The sequence below is a fragment of the Populus alba genome, chromosome 10 (genome assembly GCF_005239225.2).
Source record: "Populus alba chromosome 10, ASM523922v2, whole genome shotgun sequence".
In the NCBI taxonomy this organism is placed as follows: Eukaryota; Viridiplantae; Streptophyta; class Magnoliopsida; order Malpighiales; family Salicaceae; genus Populus; species Populus alba.
In genome coordinates, this window is record NC_133293.1 from 8,772,959 (window position 1) to 8,800,240 (window position 27,282).

At 37.6% G+C, this 27,282-nt stretch overlaps 4 protein-coding genes and 1 non-coding gene across 5 annotated transcripts; 2 read left to right on the forward strand and 3 right to left on the reverse strand.

Moving 5' to 3' along the window:
• Nucleotides 1-416: 416 nt before the first annotated feature.
• On the reverse strand, nucleotides 417-1,502 carry LOC118048862 (uncharacterized). The gene is made up of 2 exons (XR_012170796.1): nucleotides 1,138-1,502; nucleotides 417-752 (listed from the first exon to the last, which is right to left on the reverse strand). It is a non-coding gene; the product is annotated as an uncharacterized protein (transcript).
• A 2,275-nt stretch (nucleotides 1,503-3,777) lies between these two features.
• LOC118048861 (cysteine-rich receptor-like protein kinase 26) lies at nucleotides 3,778-13,378 on the reverse strand. Its single transcript, XM_035058696.1, has 7 exons — nucleotides 12,250-13,378; nucleotides 11,774-11,881; nucleotides 11,343-11,464; nucleotides 10,593-10,803; nucleotides 4,736-4,973; nucleotides 4,414-4,564; nucleotides 3,778-4,217 (listed from the first exon to the last, which is right to left on the reverse strand). The coding sequence occupies exons 1-7, from the start codon at nucleotides 13,121-13,123 to the stop codon at nucleotides 3,891-3,893; spliced, it is 2,031 nt and encodes a 676-aa protein (XP_034914587.1). The 5' UTR covers nucleotides 13,124-13,378; the 3' UTR covers nucleotides 3,778-3,890.
• A 1,378-nt stretch (nucleotides 13,379-14,756) lies between these two features.
• On the forward strand, nucleotides 14,757-16,413 carry LOC118048860 (large ribosomal subunit protein eL14z). The gene is made up of 5 exons (XM_035058695.2): nucleotides 14,757-14,916; nucleotides 15,013-15,114; nucleotides 15,655-15,784; nucleotides 15,873-15,985; nucleotides 16,214-16,413. The coding sequence occupies exons 1-5, from the start codon at nucleotides 14,914-14,916 to the stop codon at nucleotides 16,268-16,270; spliced, it is 405 nt and encodes a 134-aa protein (XP_034914586.1). The 5' UTR covers nucleotides 14,757-14,913; the 3' UTR covers nucleotides 16,271-16,413.
• A 335-nt stretch (nucleotides 16,414-16,748) lies between these two features.
• LOC118048859 (uncharacterized) lies at nucleotides 16,749-21,897 on the reverse strand. The gene is made up of 6 exons (XM_035058694.2): nucleotides 21,763-21,897; nucleotides 21,545-21,650; nucleotides 19,073-20,438; nucleotides 18,429-18,713; nucleotides 17,432-17,688; nucleotides 16,749-17,347 (listed from the first exon to the last, which is right to left on the reverse strand). Exons 1-6 carry the CDS (start codon nucleotides 21,815-21,817, stop codon nucleotides 17,137-17,139), a joined length of 2,280 nt encoding a protein of 759 aa, XP_034914585.1. The 5' UTR covers nucleotides 21,818-21,897; the 3' UTR covers nucleotides 16,749-17,136.
• A 2,760-nt stretch (nucleotides 21,898-24,657) lies between these two features.
• LOC118048858 (putative protein phosphatase 2C-like protein 44) lies at nucleotides 24,658-27,280 on the forward strand. The gene is made up of 5 exons (XM_035058693.2): nucleotides 24,658-24,904; nucleotides 25,428-25,712; nucleotides 26,090-26,342; nucleotides 26,696-26,829; nucleotides 26,927-27,280. The coding sequence occupies exons 1-5, from the start codon at nucleotides 24,875-24,877 to the stop codon at nucleotides 27,062-27,064; spliced, it is 840 nt and encodes a 279-aa protein (XP_034914584.1). The 5' UTR covers nucleotides 24,658-24,874; the 3' UTR covers nucleotides 27,065-27,280.
• The last annotated feature ends 2 nt before the right edge of the window (nucleotides 27,281-27,282 follow it).

The window sequence follows — 27,282 nt, forward strand, 5'->3', positions numbered from 1 at the left end:
TTAAAAAATAATTATATTTAACACTGGCAATCAAGGCTAGACCAGTTCTTGCAGTCAGTAAATTGATGTATCAAACTAACGCGTGTTCTTCGTGGAAAGTCGGGTGAAGAGAGTGGTCATTTATTATATTATTTATGATTCATTCTTTTTATATATAGGATACGGGTCATTTTATTTTAGAAGTCCTTTTTCTAATTATATATTGCGTGAATAGAAATTAAAAAAAAAATGAGTTTTGATGAACCTTTTTCGTTAAATAAATCTCTCTCTCTCTCTAACACAAATCCTTTTGAGCGTAGGAGTCAAAGCAAGCAGAATTCAGAGTTTTCCTTGGGAAATTACCGAGGCCACCAAAAAATGAGCTCCCATGCAGCCTATGCTACAAAGCTCAAATCTAATCTCCAAAAGAGAAAAGCTCAATAAACAAAAAGGATAAGTTTACCATTCAGTCTCTACAGGGATTCCATCAAAATGATTGTTTCAAGCTAGCCAAACAAAGATCAGCACACTCAAATTAAACTAGTATTTTAGCCGGCCTTGGGTGGGTATTTGATAGTGTTCTTCACAATTTTTTTGGTGGCAGCATCACCAAGATCAATGCCACAGATATCAGACAATCTAATGAGGTAAAGCAGCACATCAGACAACTCTTCTGCTAGATGCTCCTTGTCAGATTCCTCCCAGTTTGGCAACCCCTTGTCCACCTCTCCTTTCCATTGGAATATTTCCGATAGCTCTCCTACTTCGCCAACCTGCACATCAAACAAGATATATATATATATATATATATAAAATAATCAATCCAATATTAGATGATGGAGAGATTTAGTCTGTCATACACACAGGATATAAAAAAAAGGATTTAATCCAATATTGTGGGTTGTCTTCTCTTTGTCATCATAGTGAACTGTGCATTAGCCCCCAGTAGATTCAAGAAACTAGTGAAAAGACATGTGGAGAAGAGGGAATGTTTCTACGATAGAACTGAGTCATACACACAGGATCATTCCAATACATAGCAAAGAAGAAAACATTCTGAGTTATGTGTGGCCTATGGGAACGGACACGAAAAACACATACATAAAGGATCTTCGCATGAATGCTCTGTACACATATATAAGGAGGATAGGACATTACCATTGCAAGAAGGAGATTTCTTGGAATATGGTACTTTTCCCAATCTCTGGCCTTGGCAAATTCTTCTAGTTTCTTAGCAAGGTCCTTGAGACTAATGTCCACTACTTTCTCTTCTGCAATAGAGATCTCTTCTGTTTCTTCCATGCTTTAGCTCCTTTTGAGTCTCTTTCCAGAGTAGAGGAGTTCTTATAGCCTCAAAAGGAAAGGACAAAAAAGAAAGAAAAAAGAATAAAAATCGATTGTACAGTGTTTCTCAAGATAAGTGCATCCTTTGTGCAAATAAAAAGGAAAGGAAAGGGAACGGAAGTAGGAAAAATGCCTTCCTCATGGTTTACACATGAGATTCCTAGCAGCCCACACCCCACCAAGCAAAATGGCCAACTTCAATACCTGACATTGAGAATATTCCATTTTATCCATGACTAGATCATGGTCTACTATGTTTTAAACAAAAATGGCAGATTGAGCTAACTATACTCGGTTCCAAGGTAAATTAGCACGGCTAGTCGGACAGCTTGTGAGATTTCCACCTGTATCATATGATGGGAATTTAAGGCCATTCATTTGGATATTTAACACACTTGTTCAGGTGGCTAAATTAGTGTGAAAACACAAAACCCCACAAAATGTGCTCTTGTTAGACGGGCATGCTTTGTATTGGATTCCACCTATGTATTTGTGCTTTATTTGCCACTACCAAGTGCTCGTTCCATTACTGCAATAGCCTAGGTTCATATAAGAGCTAGAGGTTCAAGCCATGTGAAGATGTGTAGCTGTTGCAAAATCGATGGCCGTCGCCGGGGAATTATTATTTCTAATCCGATTTGCCGAAGCCTATTGCGTTCCCTCCTACAATTTGCAACTTTCTAACGTTTCCAAGAAAAAAAATGTGAAGGAAAAGAAGACTAAAGAAGGCTAGAAATGCCTTAATCCAAATCTTCTGATTTGTGAAATGTGATTTGGACAACAGCAAGGCCCTCCTACCTCCACTGCTACCCAGTACCAATGTACAATGAATAAAACTATAAAGAGGTTAAGAGCATGGTTTGAATGATCCCAACATGTTTTTTCTCCAGTTTCTTATTCGTCGTGCATGATCCCTGGTTTGTGAGGAAAAAAACAAAGCTTAAAGGGGTAAGAAATCTGGCAGCTCCTTTTTTTCCAGGAGATGGCTGAATGCATAAAATAACAAAAACTTGCTTTTCCAAGTAGTATATTGATTAAATGATTCCGAAGTGTAAAAATCCTTATGATCATTGCGCCGAAAGATCGAAAAGGCTACAAGAATGTCACATATCATTCTATTAATCATCAAGCCATTCTAAGAAATCTGGCATTGCCTGAGTGAAAAATAGAAGAATTGCAAGCTAAAAGGGGAATCAATCCTCTTGAGTGTTGATATAAACAAGCAATTTAGCAGTCCTCAAAGAGAAAAACAGTCATTGAAGGGCATAATTCAAGTAGACAGTAGAATGCAGATGCTAGAAGATAATCTTAATAATGATGCCTCGGTCCCCTGCGATAAGAAGATAAGATAGATGCCAAGGATTCCCTTTCTTGGATGAATATAGAAAGGTTCTGAGATGTTGCATTGTGGTGGAGTATCTTAGTGTTAAAATAATTAAAGATTTTACTTGCTTTTTCAATTGAACATTTCTATTTTGTAGAGGCTTGCGTAGGCTGGGAGAGGTTGTCTAACAGGTTAACAATTGATGGGCCGTGACAACAAATGACCTCTGAATGTGCATCCATTGTCTGGTCTGCACTACATTTCTTGCCAAAATAGACAACCTACGAAATATGTCTGCTATTTTTTATTTTTATTTTCATATCTCAAGGAATCTTATTGTGTTAGAATATAATTAAAAAAAAAAACTGAAAGAGATGAAGAAATCATTATGCACACATACTCTATATGTACTGTGGACAGAATAGTATAATTACTATTTTGCTTTTCTTGAAAAAACTTATTTGACGTAGCCTCTAAGGTATAATTGTCATTATACAGGAATTAATCAGTCATTATCATTTTGATTAGGTCTAAGATATATATATATACAGGAATTAATCAGTCATTATCATTTTGATTAGGTCTAAGATATATATATATATTTTAATTGGTGAACAACATGTTGTCTATGGCTAAAGATGACGCAACGTTTAATTCACCTTCTTCCCTAAGTTTCCGATGACTAAAACTGGGAAATTGCTTGATGGAATCTAGAAACTGCCGCCAAATACTCAGGGGCATTGTTTTGGCCCTTTACAGTATTTTTGTTCAAAAACACCTTAGGATTATCCAAAAAAAGCGTTTAGAAATCATGCTCAAATCCATTATAAAAACCAAAAGATATCTAATCAAATTCAGAAACCATATTTTATGTTCGAAATCGATCTCTTGGTTAACATATATAAGGGTTACAAATTACGAAACCAATCATAACTTTCAAATTAGGCGCTAACTGGATTCTATTTAGTATCTGTTCTACTTGATCTGTTCATATCTTATCATTTCAATAGCACTCAAAGAGGATAGCTATGATACGGTCCAGTTCCTATCACAATCAATGGTGAGTTCACATCATTAGGATCCAGAGTTTACTTACAAACAACCATGTCTAGCATAATGCAATCAGAGGAGAGTTAACATCACTATGTTCGTTAGATACCATTCAACAAACCATGTGCAGCATCATGTCTTTCGAAATTGTATCAATTTTCAACAATGCAATAGACTGAGAGTATGTCTCAGTCTATGAAAATTTCAACAGATATGTTGTCCCTTGTGTGTTTTCTGTGGATTGGTCCCGCGTAGCAGTTCCTGTATCGGATTCTAATAAAGGCAAGCCTGTGTCTGTGTTACTGTCCAAAAGAAACGCAGGTCGTGAAGGTGATGGGAGACTCCAGGAGTGGTTATTGAGCATAGGAACAACAGCAGCCATGGTGGGTCTACTTGACACATTCTCTTGAACACACAATAAACCTATGTGTAAGCATCTCATTACATCACTTACCGGACTGCCCCTCAATGTTTCGTCAATCAGGTTCGTAGCTGTTCCTTCTCTCCAATTTCTCCATACCTGCAGGGTGTGAGATGCACTCATTGAAACTAACTCATCTGAGTGAAAAAGTACAGTTCTTCCACACAAAAACCAGGTCAATCACACGATAAATTGATTTTGATGAACGCACTTCTTAGGTATCCTTAACGGTTCCTGTCTACTCCAAGCATAAAGAAGGAAACACAAAGCTTGACTAAGATAAGAGCACACTTACATGGATTAGAAGGAGCTCTAGTTCCTCCGAATTGCTCAGCCAGCTGTTTTTCTTACCAGTTACTATCTCTAGAACCATCACTCCAAAACTGAAGACATCAGATTTCACTGAGAATCGATTCTGCAAGGCATATTCTGGAGCCATGTAGCCGCTAATCAACATCAACGACAGGAGGACAATGTCAATTCAAATGCTAACAGAGCTCTTTTGAAACTGAATTATTCCATCTCAGGTTTTATGAAACATAAAAGAGTTTTTTTTTTCCTAGTAGTTCTATGGAATTTCTAAAGAGTATAATCATTGAGTTGATTTTAATACTCACTAGGTCCCCGCAACTCTGCTGGTAATGCGTTGGGTTTGATCCGGTTGAAACTGCCTTGCCAAGCCAAAATCTGAAACTTTAGGATTCATCTCTTCATCTAACAAGACATTGCTAGCTTTCAGGTCACGATGAATGATCCTAAGACGAGAATCTTCATGAAGATAAAGAATTCCTCTAGCAATGCCACTGATGATTCTGCACCTTGTTTCCCAATTCAGTTGGGTGCTCTTGATTGGATCTACAATTTCATTCAATATATTTACCAAATCCTACTTGTGGATTGTTAATTATTGGAGACAAACAAGCCCCACCATGTGCAAGTGGGAATCCTAATCCCCCACTTTGCACATGGTGGAGGACACAAAGTGGAGGCAACGGTGGGCATAAATGATGATGTCCTTCCCTCATCCTTATATTTATGTGCTCTGTGTAGAGCTGTGTGTGGTGTGTGAGTATTGTGAGAATACTGAGAAGAAGAACAGACGAGTTGCAGTGTGAAACACAGAGAGAAGAAGAGAGAGCTTGAGTGTCGAGTTGAGTTGAGAAGATTCTCCTCCTCTTGTTGTTGTATTATTTCTTTGTAAGCTTGATTAATACAACCAGTAGCTCCGTGGAGTAGGCAAGTTGCCGAACCACGTAAATTGTGTGTGTTTGAGTTCTGGAAATAACCCAACAACTGGTATCAGAGCTTGTTCTTGACAAAGAGGGTGTTTGATCCAAACTCAAAAATCAATGTTCTCAAAACGTGTTTTTGACCATACCATCGTGTAGAGGACAACCGGACGAATCCACTGGTGAAAACCCGGCGAAGAACCGACGTCCTGCATGCCCGAACGCGCCAGAACGCGCCACCGCACAGCCTGCCCACGCGCATCAACGCGCCTCACGCGCGACACGCTCCTTCTTCACCCGTTTCTCTGAAAAACGGGTCGGGTCTGACCCGCCACGTCAGCAAGTCGCACGGTCAACGTCCACGTCATCTGCCACGTCATCGAAGACGCAGTAACTAATCGGCTGACACGTGGCTTAATCAAACCGTTTCTGAGTTTTGATCCAGTGCTCCTCAGACACTAATCTGTTGACACGTGGCTTAATCAGGACCGCTTCTGATTTATGATCCAGTGCTCCTCATGCCCTAATCTGCGGACACGTGGCTTAATCTGCACCGTTACTGTGTTTTGATCCGGTGCGACGCAGACTGTAATCGGCTGACACGTGTCTTCATCAAAACCGCTACTGAGTTTTTATCCGGTGTGACGCAGGCGGTACTCTGGCTGACACGCGGCTGCATCTGAACCGTCCGTTAATCCAAAACTTCGATTGCTAAAATCTGAGCCATCCGAAGTCCGATTGGGGTGATCTCAGTGTCATTTCCAAGGTTTTTGCCCACTCTGGACACATCTGTAAGGTCAGATTTGGAAAATTCGAATCGGAGAAGTAGTAAAAATGGCAGATGAAATAAAGGCTGCTGGAATTGAAAAATTTGACGGAACAGATTTTGGATACTGGAAAATGCAAATTGAAGATTATTTATATGGGAAGAAACTTCATCTTCCCTTATTGGGAAGCAAACCAGAAAAGATGGAAGCAGAAGAATGGCAACTTCTTGATAGACAAGTTCTGGGCATTATCCGGCTATCGTTATCAAGAAGAGTTGCTCACAATGTTACGAAAGAAAAATCCACTGCAAAATTGATGGAAGCCTTGTCTGGGATGTATGAGAAGCCATCAGCAAATAATAAAGTGCACCTGATGAAAAAGTTGTTCAACTTGAAGATGGTTGAAAACACTTCTGTGACACAACACCTCAACAACTTTAATACCATCACAAATCAATTGTCATCTGTTGAAATTGAGTTTGATGATGAGATTCGTGCACTCATCTTGCTAGCTTCACTTCCAAGCAGTTGGGAAGGCATGAGGACAGCCGTGAGCAATTCAGCTGGAAAATCCAAACTGAAGTATGATGACATTCGAGACTTGATTTTAGCTGAAGAAGTGCGAAGGAAAGACTCGGGTGAAAGTTCAAGCTCAGGATCAGCTCTCAACATCAACACTCGAGGGAGGAGACACGATAGAGGCTCATCCAAAGGCAGATCAAAATCCAGATACAGAAGTAAAAGCAAGTTTGGATCCAGAAAGCAGGTTGAATGTTGGAATTGTGGCAAACCTGGTCATTTCAGTAGGAATTGCACAAAACCGAAGAAACCTGAAGCTGACTCTGCAAATGCTACCACAAATGAGGTACAAGAATGCTTTAATTCTTGCTGTACATAGTCAAATTGATGAGTGGATTCTTGATTCTGGTGCTTCATTCCACTGTACGCCACACAATGAAATGCTACAAAATTATGTTGGAGGAGATCATGGTGTAGTTTATCTGGCCGATGGAACACCACTGAAGATTGTGGGTATAGGAGATGTGCAAATCAAGACTATGAATGGATCTATATGGACCTTGCAGAATGTAAGGCATGTTCCTGAATTAAAGAAGAAGTTGATCTCTGTCGGACAACTTGATGATAGTGGTCATTCAATACTTTTTGCTGGAGGAATATGGAAAGTATCAAAGGGAGCAATGGTTTTAGCTCGTGGAAAGAAAACCGGCACCCTGTATATGACCACAAGATTTGCAGACATCATCGCCTCAACTGAAGCAGAAAATCAAGCACAGTTATGGCATTGTAGACTTGGCCATATGAGTCAAAAGGGGATGAAGATACTTCAGTCGAAGGGAAAGCTGCCAGAGTTAAAAAATGTCGATCTAGACATTTGTGAAAGCTGTGTTCTTGGAAAACAGAAGAAGGTCAGTTTCTTGAAGGTTGGCAGGACCTTACGACCAAGAAAGCTAGAACTGGTACACACAGATTTATGGGGACCGTCTCCAGTAGCATCTCTTGGAGGTTCTCGATATTATGTGACTTTTATTGATGATTTCAGCAGGAAGGTATGGGTTTACTTTCTGAAAAATAAATCTGATGTGTTTGAAACATTCAAGAAATGGAAGGCTATGGTTGAGACTGAATCAGGTCTAAAGTTGAAATGCTTGAGATCTGATAATGGAGGAGAATACATTGATGGAGGTTTCAAGGAGTATTGTGCTGTCAATGGTATCAGAATGGAAAAGACTGTTCCAGGCACACCGCAACAGAATGGCGTTGCTGAACGGATGAACAGGACCATCAATGAACGAGCTAGAAGCATAAGGTTGCATTCTGGGTTACCTCAAACATTCTGGGCTAACGCAGTTCATACCGCAGTTTACTTGATCAACCGTGGACCATCAGTTCCTTTGGAATTCAGATTGCCCGAGGAAGTATGGAGAGGAAAAGAGGTACGACTCTCTCATTTGAAGGTCTTTGGGTGTGTTTCCTATGTTCACATAGATTCTGATGCTCGCAACAAGTTAGATGCCAAATCCAAGAAATGTTTCTTCATTGGCTATGGAGATGAAGAATTTGGATTTCGGTTCTGGGATGATCAGAATAGAAAGATTATCAGAAGCAGGAACGTGATCTTCAATGAGAAAGTTATGTACAAAGACAGATCAAGTGGAGAAACAGAGATGGCTGATTCAGATACAAGTCCACCAAGATCTGAATTCATAAGATTAGAAGGGCTTCCCGATGTTACTAAGCAGAACAACAATCAAGAGTCTTTACAAGAAGATTCAAGCACATCTGTGCCCACTTCCACACAAGAAGATGCGGAGCAACTTGAACCAGCTGTTCGCAGGTCTTCGAGGACGATAAAGCCCCCGCAACGGTTCACACTTTTACTGAATTATATTTTGTTGACAGATGGTGGTGAACCGTTATCTTATGAAGAATCCTTACAAGATGGAAACTCAAGCAAGTGGGAGTTAGCCATGAAGGATGAGATGAGTTCGTTGCTGAAGAACAAAACTTGGGAGCTAACAACATTACCTGAAGGAAAGAAGGCCTTGCAAAATAAGTGGGTCTACAGAGTGAAGACTGAGCATGACGGAAGTAAACGGTTCAAGGCAAGACTTGTTGTCAAAGGGTTTCAACAAAAGAAAGGCATTGACTACTCTGAGATTTTTTCTCCAGTTGTGAAGCTCACAACAATCAGAGTTGTTCTGGGGATAGTAGCTGCAGAAAATTTACATCTGGAACAGTTAGATGTAAAAACAGCATTCCTTCATGGTGACTTGGAGGAAGACATTTACATGCAACAGCCAGAGGGGTTTGAAATGCAAGGAAAGGAGAACCAAGTCTGCAAGCTACAGAAAAGCCTATACGGTTTGAAGCAAGCTCCAAGACAGTGGTACAAGAAGTTTGACAACTTCATGTGTAGTTCTGGGTATACAAGATGCCAAGCTGATCACTGTTGTTATGTCAAATATTTTGACAACTCCTACATCATTCTACTGTTATATGTGGATGATATGTTGATTGCAGGATCCAGCATTGAGGAGATTGATAAGCTGAAACAGCAGTTGTCAAAACAGTTTGAAATGAAGGATCTGGGAGCTGCTAAACAAATACTCGGCATGAGAATCATCAGAGATAAAGACAAAGGCATACTAAAGCTCTCTCAAACAGAGTATGTCAAGAAGGTTCTCAGCAGGTTTAGTATGGATAATGTTAAACCAGTAAGTACACCACTGGGGAATCATTTCAAGCTCAGCAAAGATCAATCACCAAGAACTGAGCTAGAAAGTGGATACATGGATAAAATTCCATACGCCTCAGCTATCGGCTCTTTGATGTATGCTATGGTCTGTACCAGACCAGACATTGCCCATGCAGTGGGAGTTGTAAGCCGATATATGAGCAATCCTGGAAAGCAGCATTGGGAGGCAGTGAAATGGATCATGAGGTACTTAAAAGGTTCATCGGAAACTTGTCTCAGTTTCACAGCTGGTGGTTTGAAACTTGAAGGTTTTGTAGATGTTGATCTAGCAGGAGATATTGATAGCAGAAAGAGCACTACAGGATATGTATACACTCTAGGAGGCACTGCTGTTTCCTGGAGTTCTACCTTGCAAAAGATCGTCGCTCTTTCAACAACAGAAGCTGAATATGTTGCAGTCTCAGAATCTGCAAAAGAGATAGTATGGTTGCAGAGTTTCTTGAAAGAATTGGGCAAGTTGAATGGAAAAGGTACTTTGTATAGCGACAGTCAAAGTGCAATCTTCCTTGCCAAGAATCCAGCATTTCACTCCAGGACGAAGCATATTCAGATCAAATATCACTTCATCCGACAACTGCTGGACGACGAGCAACTAATGCTAGAAAAGGTCTGTGGAAGCAAGAATCCAGCTGACATGTTAACCAAAGGAGTTACACTTGATAAACTGAAGTTGTGTAAAACTTCAGTTGGCCTTCAAGGATAAAAGATAATTTCATTGTTTGTCTCCAAGTGGGAGATTGTTAATTATTGGAGACAAACAAGCCCCACCATGTGCAAGTGGGAATCCTAATCCCCCACTTTGCACATGGTGGAGGACACAAAGTGGAGGCAACGGTGGGCATAAATGATGATGTCCTTCCCTCATCCTTGTATATTTATGTGCTCTGTGTAGAGCTGTGTGTGGTGTGTGAGTATTGTGAGAATACTGAGAAGAAGAACAGACGAGTTGCAGTGTGAAACACAGAGAGAAGAAGAGAGAGCTTGAGTGTAGAGTTGAGTTGAGAAGATTCTCCTCCTCTTGTTGTTGTATTATTTCTTTGTAAGCTTGATTAATACAACCAGTAGCTCCGTGGAGTAGGCAAGTTGCCGAACCACGTAAATTGTGTGTGTTTGAGTTCTGGAAATAACCCAACATGGATTAAAAGAGAGCTACTTTAGATATGCTACACAATTCCTTTAGTAAAAGGTAAAGCAGTGGTACCAAATATGAATTTATCAAGGCTGCCATTCCCCAAAAACTCATAAACAAGGATTCGTTCCTGTCCTTCAGAGCAAAAACCTACAAGGCTAACAAGATTTCTGTGTTGGAGCTTAGCCAATAACAGAATCTCATTCTTGAATTCTACTTCACCTTGAGAAGAACAGCCGGATAGCCTTTTGACAGCAATTTCTTGTCCGTTTGGAAGCACCCCCTGAAGATTAACAGAGTAAATAAAGACAAGTGTTTCATTTTTCTTTTTCCTTTTTGGTAATATCGGGGCCTAAGCCCAAAAGAAACAGAACCACAAGCGACTAGCAGCCCCGATCATGTCAGCATACAATAATGTAGACAGACCATTAACAGGATTATTAACATATGAACACCCAAGATATAATTATGACCAGGTTAGCCATGCAATCCCCACAGTGGTTGCCTTCTCGAAGAACACGAGTACGAACTACCCACTGCTTTGACAGTAGACCAGACAAGTGTTTCATGTTTGTTACATTAAAGCTTCTGGAACAGGAAAGTGTACAGGCAATCAGAATTTGAAGTCCACTGATTTCTTTCCCTATTGTTTTCTATTTTATATTTCCTTTCCTCCTAACAATTGTTGTTCACTGATATATCTATGTTAATAAGTCTAATACCAAGATGTTAACAAGCTGAGAAAAGATAATCTGCAACTAATTCAGCTTTACAGAAAAGAAAAAACCTGATGAAAGTGCGTTGTTATTACAAGAAGGTTACCTTGTAAACTGAACCAAATCCACCTTGTCCAAGCTTATTATCATTGCTGAATTCATCTGTTGCTATTTTCAAGGAACTGAAGTTGAATTCCAAGGATTCTAGCATTCTCATCTCATCATCATCTTCACAGAATAAAAAATCAAAATTAGCAAGCGGTGACATGATATTATCTAATGAACTATATTTAAGCTAATGTTACTTCCACCACAGAGAAAATGCTTGGAGGGGTTCCATAATCATTACTCTTCGTACAAACTCCATTCCTCGATTATCTTGCACATTGCAAAAGTTTTAGGCAGTTTTTTGGAGTCACTAGTCCAATGTAAACGAAAATGAACTTATGTAGTGCTTTTTAGGGCCAACATGTAGAAAACCTATTCATCTAAGTTGCAGAATAATGGCAAGCAAACACTAAAAATGTATAGACTTACTCTCATCTTTCTGCTTCATCCTTCTCCATAGGAAAAGAGCACAAATGATTGTGACACGGGTAACTAAGCTGGCTACAGCCGCAACAATGATAATAACAATCTTGTTTCCTGCATGGCACCGAGATAAGTACTGATTAAACACAAGTTGAATAAACGTTTCTGAGCTAATTATATATCCTGCATTTGATAAATATCCAAACATAATTATTCATGAGCATGGAGTCATCACAGGAAACAAAAAACTTGCCTGCACTAGTACCTGTACCTTTAATTGCCATGAGCATGCAAGTAACAAAATGAGTTGATTTCACTTTTATCCAAATGGACTCTAATTAATTACCAAAATCTCTTAAGTACCCACAAGAGCTAAAAAAATAATGCTCGTTTTAATACCATTCACGGTAGAATTCAAACTGCCTGTACACCCTAAAATTGATATCAACTTTCTACTTAAGCATGTAACACACGTTTCTTACTTGTCTCGTTGAGAGGGGATGCGTTAGCGGGACTTGGAGGAGATGGTGGCTGAGGAGGTAAGATAGGCCCCGCGCCTGGAGGAAATTGTAGCGGATCATCTACAGTACCAGCAGGAATGATATAAAAACGAAATAGCTCAAACCAAACTATGCAACTTGGACTAAGAATTCTTCCTCCTTCGCGTCCACCAGCACAGCTTTCCATTTCTCCCCTTCCCTTCTGTAGACAAATTCCGCAATCACGCTCTGATATATCAGGGGTACATTGCACCAGACCATATATCGGTTTTGTGAAGTTCACATATCCTGTTGCAAACTTTTTGGGACCCGAGGAAGCCTGAGTTATAAGTTCCGCCATCAAATCATGTAGTGTCTTGTTGAATCTAGCAACATCTCCAGAGAAATCATTCGGATTGGATACGCAGAAGGAAGATATTTCCTCCTCCATCTTGGCGAAAATATCACGGTTCGCATACCTTACCAGGCAATTAGAATCCGTCCACAAGAGTGCTTCTTTTTTACGAGGACACTGCTGTTTAATGTCTTGGCTAGCAGTGTTAACGCAACTGGAGCATTTTTCTGAGGGAAGATCTTCTCTACAAAGGGCCAGAGCATAGACTTTGTCAGGGCCTTGGCCTACTGTGGCGTTGTAGAAGAAACCATTCTCAGCTATGCTTGAAGGGAGAGAAGAGAGTAGGAGATCATTGAGATTAATGCTGTAGGTACTATTTACAGAATAGATTCCGTTGTTGGAACAAAATTGTTGCGGCTGCGCAATTCCAAAACAAAGGGTAATGAGAATACGAGAAAAGAGGGAAACCAAACTTGGACGGTCCATTGCAGTCGATGGATAAACTGTCAAAAAGCTACTCATTATGTTTTGAGCTCATCGAGAAGCAAAACCTTGGTAATGGCGGGTACAAGGGAGAGAGCAAAAGCACTGGCGACCAGTGCTTACACGTCAGGAATTAGCAATTGGTCTTCGCCACTAAAAGACTTTTAAAGTCTTTCAGTGGAAACAAATGGCTGGAAAGACTTGACTTTGTCACCTACCGTTTCCATTTCAAATAAAAAATATATTTTTTTTAATTTTATTTTATTTTAAATTAATTTTTTATATATATTTTTTAACACCGCTTTAATATAATAAAATTGAAAATAATTTTAAAAAATAAAAATATATATTATTTTAATATATTTTTAAATAAAACATAATTTAAAAAAAATATTATAACTACTTTATTAAATATCCCCAAATTATTATAAAAAAAAGGCTTTACTTTAACTTTTTGTATCATAATTGTTTTAATTATTAAACTCAATCTAAGATTTCATCCAATTTTATTTATAGTACAACTCATTATTTTCGATAAAAACTATAAAAAAAACATTTAAAATTATTGTTTGGTGAAAATCAAATTTCAAATTAATCCTAAATAAAATATAAGTAAAATTCTAAATTATTATCGGTTCAACTCTTCAAATTATATCAAGTTTACCAGCTGGTGGAAAGAAAGTACTATAGGGGTGATCATTTTCGGTTCGGTTCGGTTTTTACCTACAAAAAACAACCAAACCGGTTTTTTTTGAAAAAAAAAAACCAAAACCAAACCGAAACCGATTCAAACCGACCGGTTTCGGTCTGGTCCGATTCGGTTCTTGATTTCAAAAAACCGAGAAAACCTATGTCTCATTTCCTAATAATGTCATCCCTTTTCAACAGTTCTTCATCTGCCAACTAGTGGTTTTAATTACTGGTTGCACCCAAGGTGGTATAGGTCATGCCTTGGCACATGAATTTGCTGCTAACAACTGCCTTGTTGTGGCCCCAGCCAGATCATTAACTTCCATGAGAGAACTTGATCAAGATAACAGATTTTTTCTCCACTAATTGGATGTTTTGTCTGATAAAAGTGTGCGGAATGTTGTGTCGAATGTTGTTGAAAGATATGGCAGAGTTGATATTTTGGAGGCGAGGGAGATTAAGAGAGAGGGGGAGGGAGAGGGACAAGAAGAGGCGAGGAGTCATTCCCGTGTGAATTAAAAAAGAATAAAATTACCTCGGTGTCGGCTCTGCTTGTTGTCGGAGGATGAAGGGATCGGAGAGGAAGATTAAGAGGTGAGGGGGAGGTAAAGGGACAAGAAGAGGCGAGGGGGGGCCAGGGTTACTGGCTGGGGGTAACTTTTTCTATTTATAGTACAATTTTCTATTTATAGTATATTTTTTGAACCGGTTCGGTTCGGTTAACCGGTTCTTGCATTACAAAACGAAAACCGAACCGAACCAGGATTTTTTCTAAATATTTTAATTGGTTTGATCGGTTTTATTTTTCAGTTCGGTTTTTTCAGTTAATATTTTTTTAATTTTCTTGATTTATTCGGTTTTTTGGTTTCTTTGCACACCCCTAGAAAGTAGTGACCAATGCGTCCAGTCCAAATCCACCGAACTTATAAAGGCTCAATAATTTTTACCAGCTCGGAACCTATCCTTAAACCCAACCTCCTAGTAGAATGTAAACCCTAAATCCGACGGTCTAAAATCTTCCATAAGAACTAAATATATAACAAGACAAACAAACCCTAACCCCTTGTCATTTCTGCGTCGTCTTTAGCTGTCCGCCTCCCCCCTTGCTTTCACAGGGACGCACACCTCAAGAACCCAGCATGGTTAGCTACTTCTCTATTTCTCCTTGTCTCGACAACTCACTTATACCACTCTTAATCTAACATCATCTTGTTCTTGTATGTGATATGGTCTTGTAGCCTTTCAAGAGATACGTGGAGATCGGGAGGGTAGGTCTCGTCAACTATGGCAAAGAATACGGCAGGATCGTTGTTATCGTTGATGTCATCGACCAGAACCGCGTATGCTTCTGTCTCTTGTTTATTTTCCTTACCATATGCTTTCTGCTTCTTTTGTTTCTGTTATCTTCTTCTTTTTTTTGTCATAAAAACAGATAGTCATGCTTTTTTAGAGGCTAGTCAATCAAACTTGCCAGTGAAGAATACCGATTAAAAAATAGAGTTTGTGCTCCTTAGATCACTTAAATGTGAACAATTTCTTTGCTTACTAAAATTTTACCTCACTTCCTGGGTGATGCATACGCATAGTGGACTAGTTTGTGTTATGTAGCCTGTTGGCTTTTATGTGCGAAATTGTTCTGTTTCTTGTAAGCATTAGGCATTGAATGTTTATTGAGCTTAGGGTGTTTAAGATTAACGTCTCTGCTCTGAGGAAATCAGTGTTGATGTTTTTTTGTATACCGAAGTCTGTAAGGTTGTTTAGCGCTCATGAAGTTGTTTAGGATATGTTATTTTCAAACATCTTTTGATTCTATGATTTTTTGGGCATCCGAGGAATTGGTCAGCTTACATTGATTGCAATTCGTGACTTGTCTTTTACAGGCTCTGGTTGATGCCCCAGATATGGTGAGGAGCCAAATGAACTTCAAGAGAATCTCACTCACCGATATCAAGATTGATATCAACCGGGTTCCAAAGAAGAAGGCATTGATTGAAGCCATGGAGAAGGCTGGTAAGGGGGTAGTTCTTACTGAAAGTTGTGTCATTTGTGCTCTAAATACCTCCTCCCTTTATTGAGATGTATTGTTTCCCGATGATAGATGTTAAGAGCAAGTGGGAGAATAGCTCTTGGGGCAGAAGGCTGATTGTCCAGAAGAGAAGGGCAGCTCTCAATGACTTTGATCGGTTCAAGTTGATGTTGGCTAAGATCAAGGTTGGTTATAGTGCTTTATAAAAGATTGGCTCTTGAAATGTTTTTATGATTTACTTCCAAATTTAAATCCACTGACTTATTTTACTAGGTTTGGATTTTGAACTTCTATTTCTACTGTTTGATATTTATTTATGGCTTTCTAGGATTCCATCTTTATTTTTCATGATTTTGTAATTTTGATACTTTCTTTCTCAATCTAATATACATCTTGTTTACACGCAATTGTAGAGGGGTGGATTGATCAGGCAAGAACTTGCGAAGCTGAAGAAAGAAAGTGCTGCTTAAGAGTAATCTGTACAAGGACGTCCAATTTTGTTATCAACATGAAGCAAGTTGTTTTGGGATGTTTTTTCAGTTGGTTTTCTATGGACTCCCAGATTATGACAAGTTTAAGAAGATTTTTCATATATTTAAGATTTCGAGGTCAATCTTCTTGTGTTACCTTTTTTAATCCTGCGCACTAGTTACTTTTTATGGAGTGAAAATTTGTGTGTTTCTCATATATAGAATTCGCTTATGCTGCTACTATCCTTCAGGGGGGAAAAACGTCCAATTCCTACTTTCAACAATGTGTTGTTAAATATTGGAGACGACGCGACAGCCAAGTGCATTGATAATTTGCACCTTGCTTGACTAATTCCTGGAAGCGTTATCTTCGCGTTGGATTTAGCAGTTCCGTAATTATCAAAGATTAAATAAATAAGAAACTGTGTTCTTCCCATCGAAGCAAACTCGGTCGAATGCTTATTTCATCCCGGAGAAAAGTGTCTGAGAAATGTTCCCGTCGAAGAAGAAAACAATTATGCATGCTAGAAAGCCCGGATCCCGTTGGAACCTTAATTGAGTTTCTTCATCAAGGCATTGAATGCGATGGGGTTTTTAGTGCTATCATACATGAATTGGGGGTGTATTTGTGCTTCTGGTGCGTCTTTCTTTTCCAGTAAAGATTCTGGAAAAGCAGATGAATAGAAAAAAAGATTGTAGAGGATATAGCAACTGTTATGACTCTGAGATTTTCATTTTGCTAGTGACAGAGTTTATGTAGGATCATTTGACAACTGGCCTTGGCAAGTTTGAACTAATTTGCAACGTTATCAAAATTGGAAAGTTAAGACCATTGTACCTTACCATGAAATTCTCGCAACTACAATTCAAAGGCTATCGCCACAAACCCTTGCTGCCAGATTGTTTAATTCAGCTGTGTCCGTAGGACGCTCAAGTTTCTTCAAAAAGCGTTGCATTGATGTAATCACGTGTCTTCTTTCATCTGGGTGGTTCCAGAGGGCTTGCAAAATTATAGGAGGAAAGATGGAAGCAGGCTGAGCAACCCACCGGCTGCCATCCGCTTCCAATCCATTCAAACTGTATATACACGCATGAGTGTTCAGATTGTAAGCATAATTATGAAGTCGTAAATCAAAACACATGGGATTTGTTGAAAATTACCTATTCAAAATATTTAACATGTTAGGCCATTCATCAATCTTGAAATACACATCTGCAATGGTATCACGTCTGAGCTTCATCCTCCAGAGTTTCCCAAAAGATTTGCAAATCGTGAGGACATTAGAACGACATTGTGGATTGATATTTAGGATTCTTACGACTGTTGTTCTTGGTGCATCAACTCTGAAGATTGATAGCTGCTTTCCTGATACCTGTAAGAAATGTTTTGCTAGGGCCCTCTCTTTGGCCTCTTCACTCTGCAAAACAAATAGCATAAAAAAGATAGGGGAAAAAATATCAAAGAGGATGGAAACCGATACAAAGCATTGACTAAAGTGTGATACGCTGAGAAAACCACAAGAATCAAAATGGTCTAACTCACTAACTCGGAACTGATCAGATAAAAAAATTCTACTTGGACGATGTATTATTTTGCTACCAGGGCATTAGCTTTAATAAAAGGGCTGTTAGCAGAGCCCAGCCTGCCAAAAGATCATGACAATGTATCCCAATTTGGTATGAAGAAATAGATATGTTTGTGGATGATGTTTGTGAGAAGTCTACCGAGTCACTTTCTTCAACCTTCAACTCAACAGTGGGGTAATAAATGATTCTTTTACAATTTATTTCCATTGCAAAATAAAGTTGTCAGTGTACAAAAGTTTGAGATTAACCCATAACCTGAGGGTAACCCTAAAAGGTATAACTCAACTTGTCAGGTTTTAGATTTGTTTCCTAGAGATCACCGGTTCAAATCTCATAAACCTCAAGGTCATTGAAGGGTTACATGGTCATTAATTTCAAAATCCATGGAATTAATCGAGATGTGTGCAAGTTAGCCTAGACACCCAAGTTAATAATAATAAAAAAAGTCTACTTATCTGAGAAGAAATATTCAACAGGCATTCCAAAAGGCAATTGCTGATGACTACACACAAAATTAATGTAAACTCGGAAGATGCTTCATAAATAATGTGCCAAAAAGGTAAGGACTCACCTCAAACTCCACATAGGCATTGGAACTTGAAGCTCCCAAAAAGAAGCCATTTATGCCACTCCTACAGAAGAGGAGAGCTTCCTTCAGCTGATGTGAGCTAATATCATCAGTCAGCTGCTTTATCCTAACTGTACGGGTGGGATGTTTCACTAGGGCAACTGAAATGTCAATATCACCAATCAGGTTAGGAATAGAAATTCGGCTAGCTGTGTCATGAATGAAGGCGTTTGAATTCTTGATTAAGACCTCGGGCTTCTGGAGAGCTTTATGCAAACCTTGCCTTGTCTGCAACAAACCAGAGTAGTCAATAAGATTGTACACTAGTCAAACTGGATTTCTACAAGGTCAAGAATTTAATGCATTATTTCCCAACACCACAATTTGTTGATAAGCGAGAACAACCCATTCTGCCACCTTTACCATGTCATGTTACAAATATACCACTTTAAAGATTATAGCACAGGATATCACTAATTAAAAATGGAAAGTTTTAGTAAAATCTTTTTTTTGTGTGTATGTGATGAGGGTGGGGATAGGTGGTGGTAAACCTTTTGCAATTTAACGAGCCTCCATCCCCCCCCTCCCCAAAAAAAAAAATAATAATAATAATAATCTGCCCGGCTTGAAACTCATTAGGCACTGACCTCGAAATGTAAAAAAGCATCAAACAAATTGCTCCCTTTGACAGACGAAACCTTTTCAATCTTTGAAATAGGCCCGCAATTCCTAAAACAATAAATTATATCACCGTCCCCAACATCTTTGTGCAAGAATCTGAGCAATAATTTGTTTTCTGTATCTCCGTCTGCCAAAGATGTTAAAGGAGTTTGATTTGAATCTTTTTCGCTAGTTTCAAGAGGAGCTTGTGGAGTTTTTTCTAATTTAATGTGATCCTTTTCTGCAATATCCAAATTACCACCCTCGTCTTTTGTCATGGTTTTAGCACTCTGCTCTTTCTTTATTTTACTTCTCTTCTTATTATTCGTGCTAACAGCACGGTCTTTCAAAACAGTTTTTCTGCTTTCAGCATTGGACTTGAGAATGGCGTTGTCCTGAGCTGTAACCGGTCGCAGCATCTTAATGTGGCCATATAATCCTTCGAAATCAAATGGACTCTCTTCTTTTTTCAGTGATTTTCCATCATGATTACTGAAAGATATACTCGGTGTAAAAAGATCACCATTAACTCTACCCGTTTCTGCTGCTGTTTTATTACTCACTGACATTTTAAACAAGTTCACTAATCCATCATCCTCTTGAGAAACATCAGATAACGGAGGTCTTTCATCCAATTTAGAGCCATCTATGTTCACTCTTTCTACAAGTGTGGCTGTTTTCTTCTCAAGTTGACATTTTTCCTTTCTAATTGAAGCTGATTTTTTTGCACTTTTGTTCTGCCTTGTATCAAAAGCATTATCAAATAAGTGATCTGACAAAGAAACTAGGTTCCCAGCCTCCTCCTCCTGATTATTGTTTGATTCAACAACTGTTCCAAATGTCGCCTCCTCAAGCAGCCTCTTCCCATTTTCAAGCATGACCTCCTTTGGATCATCTGAAATTATGGCACTTGCTGCTTGAACAATAGTACTATCATGCTCATCATGCTTAATATTATCAAGAGATCCATGTATCTCCATAGCATCAGAAGCTGTTGTATTAACCGCATCTTCGAGAGGTGTCTCCCTCGTAAATGAGATGTTGCATGTGTTGAAATACTTTCTTCTGCTGTTGGAGTCTGTTGGGATTTCTGATGACTTAAGCGCATTATCAGACCCCCCAGATTCAGCAATATGTTTACTAACACCAGTTTGTGTTGTGATAACCTCAGATGCAGCAGAGTCAACTGCAGAAAGTGTTGTATCTCTGCTAATTTGCTTGTGACTTTGAGGATTTCTGAACATTCGGTCGCTAAAATTAGTAAAGATGTTTTTCAGAGAATTCCATGATCCACCCACTTTCATTTCAACTTCTTTCACTTTTGGCAGGTCTTTCAGATGCATTTCCATGTGTCTGTATAGTAGTAGTATGAAACAAAGGGAAGAAGATCATTGATCTTTCAACTAGCTGAGAAAACAATGCATTTTACTAAATATAAAAGCATCAGTGAAAATTAATGTAAAACACACCGACAATGATCCATGAGTGCAACCAACCTTAGTAGCCCCCGAAAATAAATTTGTCAAAGAAAACTTTAATATGAAATCATATTTATTTAGCTTTTTCTTTTTTTACCCATTAGAGAATAAAAGCGGCACTGGATTTTTCAAACTTTAAGGAAAACAGAATGAGGAAACAGAGCAAGAGGAGTGCAAGGTTGGTCAAAGAGAGATGAGGTGAGAAAGAAACATGGGAGATAGGAAAAAGAAAATGTTTCATTGCATGTTGAATTTTGTCTAAGAATAAATAGAAACAGGATGAACTATTTTCATTTTCTACCCATTAGTTTTTTGGATGATTCTATTAATAGTAATTTTCTCATCATTGGTTAAGACAACCAAACATTCCAAGAGCGTGGCAGTTTAGGAATTGAGTATCCACCTACAACCATAAAGCTGAAAGTGTATAACACATACAATTTGTAAAACCAAAATCATCTCACAAGAGGCACAATAATACAAATTCCAGCAGGATACAACTGTGGCCCTCCACCTTTTTGAAAAAAAAAAAAAAACAGTTTCCAAAGAATTTCTTGTGAAAATTATCATCAAATCGTCCCTTTGATCAGTTGAACTAAGCTTCCACTGTTAATAGTCAAACCATTTGCAACCCACAAGTAGAAACTAAATCCAGAGAATGGGTGCGCGGGGAACTTAAAACTCTATAGGTAAGTGTGGAAATTATAATGCCCCAATAAATTCTGCAGCAAGACTCACTACTGAACTCAATCTTTTAGGCTAGTTAAACAGAAATGACAGTGTTAACAATGATATCAACTAGTAATCAAAACCTCAAAAATAATTAAAGTCCACAGCTAAAAAAACCTCAATTACAATACTAGAACGAAAATGCACCAATTGTTGGTTTCGACAAAACTAAACAAAAAAGTCGAAATTTTGGTAATTTAAAGTTGAGTACAAAGAAAAATGAGTGTTTAAAGAAGTGAATAAAATACTCACTCATTCTCCTTTCCCCCCTCCACTCCCTTCACGCGTGATAAATATTGGGTCCCTCCGTTTGAAGAAGAAGAAGAAGAAGAGAGCCATCTTGTTGATTTCGCGATTCCTGCAAAAACCAGTCAGTACGGGTAAAAAAAAAACATATTTTTTTCTTCGTTTTTGAAAAAAGAATAACATAATTGTAGAGAGAAAAGACGATAATAGAAGTGAGTTTTTACCACTTGCGTGGAAATGCAAGACTGGTTTTGAGAGTAGGAAACGAGAGAGAGTCATTTCCGGTGCACTGTGATTAAGAGAGGAAGAAAGGAGAGAGGGTTTTATGTGGGTTTTTGAGTCACAACTCACACGTTTGTTATTTTTAAAACAAAAATAATAATAATAATAATTTGAAGGTGAATGAACTTTGGGCTAAGTTGAGGATGGGCTTATCGAGCTGACCTTAGCTCAGGGCTTAGGTTTTGAAGCTGCCCTTACCTTTTGGGCCCGCCTATATACTTGTTGATTTGTTAATAACTACGGGCCGGGCCTTGTTAGGTTCCTTCTGGGACTGGGACAAGTTCGAATATAATCCTGCGATGAAACAAACCCTATTTAAAAACACAGTGTAAATCATGTTTTTTTTAGTTTAAAAAAAAATATTTAAAATATAAAAATTATGTTTTTTATTTTTATGTTGTGCTGATATCAAAAATAATTTTTAAAAAATAAAAAATCTTATTTTTAATATATTTTTAAGTGAAAAACACTTTAAACTACCACTACTATCATAATCTCAAACACACTTAAAAAAGAGATGAAGGGAATGAAGCAGTTGAGAATTAGGGCCTCTCGAAATGATTTCAACTTCAAATCATGTTGAGAAGGCATAAATTAATTAAATATTTAAAAAAAAAAAAAACACAATTGTTATCACAAACTCAAACTCGAGTTAACTTGTCAAACCAGCAATCAATATCATGAGGTTATGATAACCTCATAGAAAACAAATCAAAACAAATTATGAAGCCTAATGTTTGATAAACTCATTGTTGGAGGTTGAAAGTTTTATAAAATCAATCTAAAAAAAACACAATAAAATGACTTGAGTTTCCTCGGGTTAACCCGCAAAGTACATGATCCGAGTCATAAAACCAGGATAATCTTATAGAAAGCAAATCAAAATAATTCATGAAACCTATTTTATAATCAACTCCATATTGAAGGATGAATTTGAAAAAAAAAATCAATTAAAAACAACAAAAAAAAAATCAAGTGAACTAGATTAATCTACCAAACTCGTGAACTAAGTTATGAGTTCGAGATAACCTCATAGAAAACAAATCAAATACATCATGGAGTCTAATTCTCAATTAACTCAATATTAAATGATAAAATTAAAAAAATCAATTTAAAAAAATAAAAAAATAACATGAGTCAACCGAGTTAACCAATCAAACTCATTATATGTGTTATAAAACTGAGTTAATTATATATAAAACAAATCATAATAAATTTTAAATTTTAATTTCTAATAAATTAAATGATAAAGTATAAAACTAGAAAAAAAAATTATATTATTAAAATAAAAGGTATTTTACGAGGTGATGTAAAATAAAAACCACGTCATTTAGTTTACGCTAATATAATAGAACAGCAAAGGAGTACAGGCATGGGATTTAATGATGATGACAATTTAGTATTTCACCGAGCCCAGTTTTAGTGAAGCTGAAATCATGGCTGGAACAACAAAGGTGCCCTAAATTTACAGCTCACCACAGGAGCCTCAAGAGAAGTCATAAAAAAGATTTAATTGAAGACATGCACGCCTAACCCTTTTCAAGTCTTGGAGAATAAAATCAACGAGGTTTTTCCTTAATTATATGCTTAACACACTTGCCAAAAGTAATTAGTTCCTTCGTAGATTTTTTACCTAGTTAAGATATAGTGATTTTAGCCGGTCCAAAAACGTGTGAAGTAGATGCTGCGTGTTTGGCAGTGTGGTAGCGGTTGATTTTCAAATAGCTTTTCGTGCCGAAATACATGCCAATGATGTTTTTTTATTTTTAAAAAATTATTTTTGACATCAGCACATCAAAATGATCCAAAAAGTACAAACTGCACTCAATTTTAGCAAAAAAAAAAAAATTAAAATTTGATGAAACGCAGGTACAAACGCAATGTCAAACGTTGCCTTGAATATGTTTGGAAGTACAATGCATGTCGTGTTTTCAAAAATTTTAAATATTTTTTTTATTTTAAATGAATTTTTGTATATTTTTGGATTATTTTAATGTATTTATATCAAAAATAATTTTTAAAAATTAAAAAATATTATTTTAATACATTTCTAAATGAAAAATATTTCAAACAACCGCTAGCACTATAATCTCAAACATAATTTAACATTCCTGCCATCCTTTTCGAAACCTCATCCACGCCATTAATGGGATAACAAAATTAAGGACTAATTGCAAGTCTGTTTGAAATTTGAAATGGATAGAGTATTTAGTATTTTATCTTCCCAAGCAAACAAACTAATCAAGAGTCGCCTCCAGTGAGGTGAATATTATTATAAGTTTAATATCTTGTTTATTTTTTTATTTTATAAGTATTTTTTTATTTTTTAAAAAAAAATTATTTTTTATAAATATTAAAATTACTTTTTTAAAAAAAAATTATTATTTCAATACATTTTTAAACAAATATCAAACAAACTATAACCCAAATAACAAAAATTATAAACCGGTTGACCATACAATAGCAATTGACGAGGAGCAAGAATATCTTGACAATGATTGTTGCCAAATAAGAAGGGAAAAAAAAAAAACAGAAAGATATTGCGCTGTTAATAGTTTTTGAAAGGGAAAAAAAAGCATACAAGAGAGAAAAGTAAAAATAGGATTTTTGTTAATATCTTAGTATTTTTTAAAATATCTCTTTTAATATTAATTTGAAAAGAAATTATTATAGTAAATTAAAGTGTCTCGCTCTACTTTATTTTTATATTTTTTATAAATTAAATTCTATTTAAAATTTAAATTAATATCCTCAAAATATTTTTCAGGAAAAAAGATTCATTTAATCCTATGAATTGACAGGGTTCGAAAACAAGTTCCAAACCGGCTGATGACTGGCTTCAAACTCTTCTTTCGATACATTTCCAAAGCAAACACTGAAAGCTTTTCCTCTGCCAAGCACTCCCCAGCCACTCCCTCCCTTCCCCCTTTCTTGCCATTTCCAACAAAAAAAATCCCTTTTGATTTGCTTATACTCTATCTTGCCCTTCAAATACTACATATTCAAGGGTTTTTCTTAAAGGGTCTCTAGCTATCATCAATATCAGGGAGAAACATGGGACTCAAAGATCATCTAAAGCTCAAGGTATGCCTACAAGTTTCATTTTGATGTTTTCATATTTCTTAGCAGTTCTTGACGTTCAAAAGGTTATGAGAAATGAACAAGGGATGGTGGAATTCATGACTGCTCTGTAGTTCTTACGCGTTCCACATGCTATGTATCCTTTCCATTTTGATTTATTTTTCACTTCACGAGGATCATATTCAACAGGACGGGCAGGGTATAATCCTCTCATCTCGAGTTCTTGAACAATCACATTAAGAGCGTCGCGTAGATTTCTTGCTGTGTTTATGGCTACAATTCCACAAGAAAACAGTATCAAATAATAAAAAAGACTCAAGGACTGCTATGATCACAATCCATAAATATTTTGCTTGTCTAACAATGATTCTTGTATTTCTAAGATTTTGAAACTTTGTCAAGGAAAGGCAAAGTGTGCAAAAGCAGTCTTTTGGTATTGGTAGGCTTGAGATGTCGGAGTTTGCCATTGAAACTCAAGTTATATCACCATGGTCATTTTATTAATGCGCTTGTTTAAATTTGCCAGGCATTTCGGCTAAAGCGCTTTCTCCTTGGAAATGGGCAAAAGAAAAGAAAGGCTCATATGGCTAAGAAGGCTTCATGGATGATGCCAATATCTCATGGATATCATGTTGTGGAGGATCAGTCATTTAAAGGTGGTGCAGATGAGTCAGACTCTGACTGTGTTGTGGTTCAAAGAGAGCAAATAGAGGAGCTAGAGTTGTGGTTCTTCGGAATTTCAGATGCACAAATTGGACATGGAGTCATCAAGTATCTGCAATCCCACCTGCTTGATAGGAACCCCAAGGAGGTAATCAAGACTGCCCCAAATGCTTCCTCTTTCTCATGCTTTCTTTCGGACACATAAATCATAGTACAAGAAACATTAAAAAAAGTATCAATCACTGACTTGGAAGCTATGCTAATGCATTGACCTTCACAGCTAAAATTATGGCCAAAAGAAAAGATGCAGGTCATTTTCCTGTGCAAAAGCGTGCAAGGGAAAAAGCATGGAAACTTCTCCTTTACAATTTTGTCATTTAAGAACGACAACCAATAAATCTGCAAAGCAGAGTCATTATGCATATAATTGTAATCTTAAAAGAATACATGAGATCTACTTGTTTCACTCGCTAGTCTTTTTCTATAGCTACGTAGCATTACTTACAAGGTGGCTTGCATTCTCAGATAAGGAGAAAGAGTAAGGAGATGATGATAAAAGCCTATCTTGCTGCAAGAGCAAAGATCAGGGAGACACAGAAGTCAGATGAAACAAGGAAAGCAGGTTCAGCATCTGTTATAGTGTTCAACAGAGAGAAACTTTTGACGGCCAACATGGGTGACTTTAGAGTTGTAGTGTGCAGAGACGGTGTGGCTCATCAGATGAAAAGCAAGCACCAGCGAACAGCCAAAAGGCTTTGGTCTCATAGGCTCCTTTCCGGTACGGAGCACGCTCTACTCCAGTCTTTTTACATTTGGAGTCGATGTGTTTGCTATTAAATTCTCACGAGACACCGTAGTCCGAGTGATTTTCAGATTTCGGTTTTTCAAAAAAGGAAAATGCATGTTAGAATCAATTATACTTAGTTGCTGGAGTGGTGCCACGGAAAAATTAAATAAGCTGCTCACTCTACGTTGTTTCCCCATAAACTTTCAAAAGTGTTTTGTTGTCCAGAAGGAAAAAAAAAAAAAAAAAACTTGATGGGATGGGAGCCTACAAGCAATAGAAAAGCAATCTATTAATGATTTATGTACCTCCATGATCTGATACCGGGTGCTATTTTGTGCATCTAGGACGCATATTATCATGGAAATCCAGCAACGCAGCAAGCACCAAGCAATCTAAAGGCTCTGAGCTTCTTGTTGGCGGTGAAAGGATTGACTCTGATACTGAGTTTGTCATCATAGGAAGCACTGGCATATGGGAGGTAAGATGTATCTAATTACCATAACATACAGTCCATCTGTCCCAGTACCTCTCACATACTTGAAGAGATTCCCTTAACTTCTCTGATATTTATCCAGGCTATGAACAATCAAGAAGCAGTAAATCTCATCGGACACTTGGAGGATCCCCGGGAAGCTGCCGAGTGTCTGGCAAAGGAGGCTCTAACTAGAATGAGCAAAAGCAACATTTCATGCATTGTTATTCGCTTTGATTAATACATGTTTGTTTTCTCCAGAGTCTTGATCTGGCAGGCATGTATGCAGTGAACTCTTTGAAGCAATAGGAATATAAAAAGTTTTCCATTACAGAAAAATACTGTTTTTAGCGTTGTATGATAACGCAACAGCCACCTTGTCATTTCCCACTCTGCCATGGCAGAGGACCTATAGCATGTGATAGACTGAGCTGTAATTTCGAATTTCACTGACATTGA

Bases quoted from the DNA above. Each gene is read 5' to 3' on its own strand.
- LOC118048861 (XM_035058696.1), bottom strand. From the start codon at position 13,123: ATGAGTAGCTTTTTGACAGTTTATCCATCGACTGCAATGGACCGTCCA. The intron at 10,804-11,342 runs GTAACCTTCTTG...GTTAATCTTCAG, and splicing joins GATTTGGTTCAGTTTACAAG to GGGGTGCTTCCAAACGGACA. The intron at 4,218-4,413 runs GTAAGTGTGCTC...CACACCCTGCAG, and splicing joins TAGAGCTCCTTCTAATCCAT to GTATGGAGAAATTGGAGAGA.
- LOC118048860 (XM_035058695.2), top strand. The intron at 15,115-15,654 runs GTATGCTTCTGT...TGTCTTTTACAG, and splicing joins ATGTCATCGACCAGAACCGC to GCTCTGGTTGATGCCCCAGA. The intron at 15,986-16,213 runs GTTGGTTATAGT...ACGCAATTGTAG, and splicing joins TGATGTTGGCTAAGATCAAG to AGGGGTGGATTGATCAGGCA.
- LOC118048859 (XM_035058694.2), bottom strand. From the start codon at position 21,817: ATGACTCTCTCTCGTTTCCTACTCTCAAAACCAGTCTTGCATTTCCAC. The intron at 21,651-21,762 runs GTAAAAACTCAC...TGGTTTTTGCAG, and splicing joins CTTGCATTTCCACGCAAGTG to GAATCGCGAAATCAACAAGA. The intron at 18,714-19,072 runs GTCAGTGCCTAA...GGTTTGTTGCAG, and splicing joins ATGCTTTTTTACATTTCGAG to ACAAGGCAAGGTTTGCATAA.
- LOC118048858 (XM_035058693.2), top strand. From the start codon at position 24,875: ATGGGACTCAAAGATCATCTAAAGCTCAAG. The intron at 24,905-25,427 runs GTATGCCTACAA...TAAATTTGCCAG, and splicing joins AAGATCATCTAAAGCTCAAG to GCATTTCGGCTAAAGCGCTT. The intron at 25,713-26,089 runs GTAATCAAGACT...TTGCATTCTCAG, and splicing joins TTGATAGGAACCCCAAGGAG to ATAAGGAGAAAGAGTAAGGA.